General features: G+C 37.2%; 1 protein-coding gene across 1 annotated transcript in view; it reads right to left on the bottom strand.

Moving 5' to 3' along the window:
• Nucleotides 1–303: 303 nt before the first annotated feature.
• LOC107706712 (tripartite motif-containing protein 35-like) overlaps nucleotides 304–5,109 on the bottom strand; it is a 12,788-nt gene continuing 7,982 nt past the window's right edge. Inside the window, exon 6 of the mRNA XM_016510521.1 lies at nucleotides 304–888. Within this exon, the coding sequence (XP_016366007.1) occupies nucleotides 401–888 (488 nt within the window). The 3' untranslated portion in view covers nucleotides 304–400. The remainder of the gene's footprint in view (nucleotides 889–5,109) is intronic.

The raw sequence follows: 5,109 nt of genomic DNA, 5'->3' as shown, positions 1-5,109 counted from the left end.
AAAAAGTTTTTTTTTGCGCTGTAGCACCCCCTTTAGGCCGATTGGGGCGAGCCTTTGGATCTGAGTAGCGAGCAATATTACTACAATCTGACCAAGTTTCAGCTCTCTAGGCCTTACGGTTTGTGCGGCACGATCAGTTTTATCTGAGAATAATAATAATAATAAAAATCCTTACAATTACAATAGGGTTTCAGCACTACGTGCCTGAACCCCTAATAATGTTATTACATTTGAGTTTAACATCCATTCACATCAGTGAACTAATGATCAATTAATGAAAATAACTATTCATTTAGTCTCATGTTGAACAAATATTGAAATTGTGATGTGGATTAAATATTGGAAACATGATGACAGTAAAAGATGAAAGCAGGTTGATCCAGATCTACAGGTGCAACGTTTACTGACTATTGAACGGTAAGATCCTCAGAGAGTAAACCGTACAGAAAAAAGGAAAGACTGTGTCAGTGAAAGTGGTTGTGAATGTGTGTAGATGTGTGTTAGTTACAGGATCAGAGAATGACACCGTTCCTCTGTCATAGTCCAGGTCAACTCTCACACGCTCAAGCTTCTGTTTAACAGGAAAACCAAACCGTTCAGGCCATCCGTACTGTACACTCCAGACATCAGTGTTAAAGAAAACATCTCTTTTCCTTTGGTTTGATGCTGTAGTTACTCCAAGACTCCAGCATTGAATCTTTTTAACCTCCACATCCCAGCAGTGTGTTCCTGAGTTAAAACCCTCTGAACCCAGAACACAAGGATAAGAGTAAAATCTCTCTGGATTATCAGGAAGCACTTGATTCTTCTCGCTGTATCTCACACTGGTCAGATCATCAGACAGGACGAGATGTGAAAATGCAGTGTTTGGATCCAGAATCACAGGAGCTGATGAGACACAATCAACAGCTGCTTTTATTCTGATGTTCAGTGGTGGAAAATTTCCCAGGACAAACATCCCAGTATGATTTATCCCAGTATAACAAAAGGAAAAATATTAAGACTTGAAACATTTTAAATAAAGACGATTGTTTTACCAAATTCAAGATTAATTTTGAGGATGATTCTCACAAAACTATGTTTTCTACAAGATTTTTTCGAGATAAATTATTATTATTATTTTTTTTCATAATTCACAGTTTATGTATACAGTGCAACAGCAAAAACTGTGAGGAAAAAAAATTTCACATTTGTTTAGAACATTTTCTGTATCAGGGGTTCTCAACTCTTGCCTTCGAGGTCCACTTTCCTGCAGAGTTTAGCTCCAACCCTAATCAAACACACCTGAACAAGCTAATCAAGGTATTCAGTAACACTAGAAACAAAGGCTTTGTCCAAATACTCACACTTGCGGTCTTTGCACTTGACCACTTGATTACTTAAATGACGTATTTTCTGTATTTGGCCGAAGTCTTCAAGTGGGTGTGAAGACCACAAGTGTGTCGAACTTTTCATTACCTGATGGGACACACTTATAGTGTTGTAAAAATGCAAGTGTTTACACAGCTTTATTTTAATTTGAATTTGAAATACTTTGCATTTTAAAATCAACTTCTAAAACTTCCTGTCGCGTGCACGCGCTCTCAAGTGGCCAAGACCGCAAGTGTGGGTATTTACATTAAGTTTATAAAATTATACCTTAATTTTTGGTTGCTTTCAAAATGAATGGCAGCATTTTGTGATATTTTGTTTGTTTTTTGCTATTATTGACACAAAAATAAAAAAATCCTCAGGTTACTGTATGCAGTACCATCGCTCCCTATACGCAGAGTACGCAGTTTGTGTAGGGCACCAACTCCCAGGGGGGCACCATCCCAGTTGCTAAAAAAAAAAAAACCTTTCATTCTATATTAATATTAAAATTAACATATGCATAAATAAAATCTAAACATGAACATATACACTGAACAAAATTATAAACGTAACGCTTTTGTTTTCAAAGTCTTAGATCTTTGAGTTCAGCTCATGAAAAATGGGGGCAAAAACAAAAGTGTTGCGTTTATAATTTTTTTCAGTATATATATATATAAAATCATAAAAAAATGCATGGTGAACGCAGTAGGCAGTGACGCGCCACGTGATGCGCCATTCCCATGCCCGCAACCGTTCACACCTCATGTTTGCGGCTGAATGCAAATGATCACAACTGATGGACAACTATGCCTGTGAAAACACATCAGCAATCCGGCGTTGAGAAAAAAAGAAAAAAAAGATGAAAATGAAGCCCATGCATCACTTTCAGGTACATTCATAATCCTGTGAAACTTTTTTGGCTGTTGACGTTAATAACGTGTTTTAATGTCAGTAATGATTTAACCACCAGCAACGCATCTAATATTCTCCCTGGGTTTCCATGACCCCTTACGAAAATTAGCCATGGTTTTACTACGAATAAAACCAAAAATCATGGTTCTTGTAGCCATGGATGGTAACCACAAATTAACCATGGTTTTGTTACTTCAAATAATAGTTTTACAAAGAAGTATTAAGATAATATTTTTGTGGTTATAAAAAGAGACCTAAGCCAACAACAGCCTTTAAAATGACTAAACAATGAGGCAATAATGATTGGTTAATTAATAATGACATAGTTTCATTGAATAACACTGTTAAAATACATAATGTAATACAAAATAAACAATTTATGTACACTGCATATTAGCATATTACAAATGCCTGCAAAGGGAGCCAACGGTCTGGTAATTGCTGCTGTTACAGGACGATCAAGTCCTTTAATACTGACCAAACATTTGGGCTAATTCAAATATCCACTTAATCTTTCATTTTTGGCCACCTTTTTGCAACAGAAATGCCTCTATAATTTCTTCAACAAAAACATGTGGACAGCACAACCCTTACAAGAAGTAACCATGGTTTTATCGTAGTAAAACTGCTTATTTTCTTTTGTGTGGTTTCTGAATGCTTGAGACTATAAAATCAATCAGACAACTGTATTAATAAAATCATAGCCATAGGTAACTGTCTAGAGCTATAATTGTAATTTGTAAATAATACAATTTAATGACAATTTATTCATTTCTTTATTTTTATATTTTATTAAAGTTCTAGTTTGAACACTATAGTAGGTGTTTTTATTAATTTTTTTACTTTCATAATATTTGAGGGAGAGGGCACAACAATACAATTTTGCTTAGGGCACCCATTTGGCCAGCAGCGGCCCGGACTGTACATCATGGGCCGTCATATGGTCAATATGTTATTGTGACGTGTGATTGACTGGAACTCCCTGAGGTTGGAAGTGAGACATTCAAACTCAGATGTTCCCTTTTCCGACCTAGTCTGGAAAACGCCATAACGCTAAGTAACCATGGTTTTATCGTAGTAAAACTATTTATTTTCTTTTGTGTGGTTTCTGAATGCTTGAGACTATAAAATCAATCAGACAACTGTATTAATAAAATCATAGCCATAGGTAACTGTCTAGAGCTATAATTGTAATTTGTAAATAATACAATTTAATGACAATTTATTCATTTCTTTACTTCTATATTTTATTAAAGTTCTAGTTTGAACACTATAGTAGGTGTTTTCATTAATTTTTTTACTTTCATAATATTTGAGGGAGAGAGCACAACAATACAATTTTGCTTAGGGCACCCATTTGGCCAGCAGCGGCCCGGACTGTACATCATGGGCCGTCATATGGTCAATATGTTATTGTGACGTGTGATTGACTGGAACTCCCTGAGGTTGGAAGTGAGACATTCAAACTCAGATGTTCCCTTTTCCGACCTAGTCTGGAAAACGCCATAACGCTGCGGCTTTTGCGGTACCCAGGGAAGGAGACCAAAGGCTGTTTTTTATTTAATGGATGTTAATCGAGGAGAGGCTTTGCTATGCTGAATAAACATCTTTTGTGATCAGAGGTGTCATGCCCATTCAAATGGAGGGGGCACGTGACCCCTCAGATTTTTGAGCCAAGTGGATTTTGAATGCAGCTTCCAAAATACTTTTTATATTTGATACAATCACACGGTGTGTTTAGAACGTTCAGTGTGGCACATCACCAGCTGCTAAATTCAAATCCGTGTTCACGCTTTGACTGGCGGAGCCAGAGACAGGCGTGTATTTACAGTGCTATGCATTATAACCAATCACACACATGATTCTGTTGAGCTCATGAATGCAATGGCCAATCAGAGGCGTTCAGATGATTTTACATGTCTGTAGTTTTCAGTCTCTGTGTTTCCCCGTGACCTAGTTTTCCCCAGTCTGTTTAATTAGTTATTCTGTTCACCTGGTGTCTTGTTAATTATCCCATTAGTTCCCTTTGTTTGGTTCATGTTTATAAGCCCTCAGTTCTAACTTAGTCTTTGTCCGTTCTCGTCAATGTTAAGTTGGTTTCCATGCCTGTTCTCCTGGATTTATCTAATTAAAATACTTTTTCTTGATCTCCTTCGTGCCTGTGTAGTTTGTTTCACCAACGCGTGACAGAAGAACGGACCAATACAGTTTTTTGCGGTGCTTTTGTTTCCTTTTTTCCCACTCCTCTGTAACCATGGATAATCCTAATGTTGCCCTGCTATGCCTGGAGCAGAGGGACCACTCCCTGGAGTCTCACACCAGGGATTTTTTGGAGTTGGCGTGCCAACTATCCAGACTGCTCGCTTTGCGTGTTTTATATCTCAAGCCTCAGCAAGCGGTCCTCGGTACAATTTCGCCTCTTTCGTGGAGTGGGTGATGGAGAATCAGAGGTGTAAAGAGTACCTAAAAACCATACTTGAGTAAAAGTACAGATACCTTACAGTGAAAATTACTCCACTACAAGTTACAAGTCACCAATTCCAAAACAACTTGAGTATCTGATTTCAACAGTACTTAAGTATTTTACTTATACTAAATATAGCCTCAAAGACGCATTAGTCAAAGAGACATGCCAGTCAAATACTGTAACGTTGTGGAGAAGCTGGGGAAAACAGGCAGAGGCAAGGATCTATCTGCAGGGATTTAATGGAAGAACTAGAACAAACAATAAGGCAAAAACCAAAGGGAACAAATAACAATGACTGGAAAACAGACAACCATTACATTTGACAACTCGCAAGGAACTGAGGAAAAACTAGGGCTATATATATATATATATATATA

This window comes from Sinocyclocheilus rhinocerous, unplaced genomic scaffold (assembly GCF_001515625.1).
Source record: "Sinocyclocheilus rhinocerous isolate Xijiao unplaced genomic scaffold, SAMN03320098_v1.1 scaffold2731, whole genome shotgun sequence".
NCBI classification, from domain to species: Eukaryota; Metazoa; Chordata; class Actinopteri; order Cypriniformes; family Cyprinidae; genus Sinocyclocheilus; species Sinocyclocheilus rhinocerous.
Note: the sequence above shows the minus strand (reverse complement) of the source record. Positions and strands in the feature narration are given on the sequence as shown.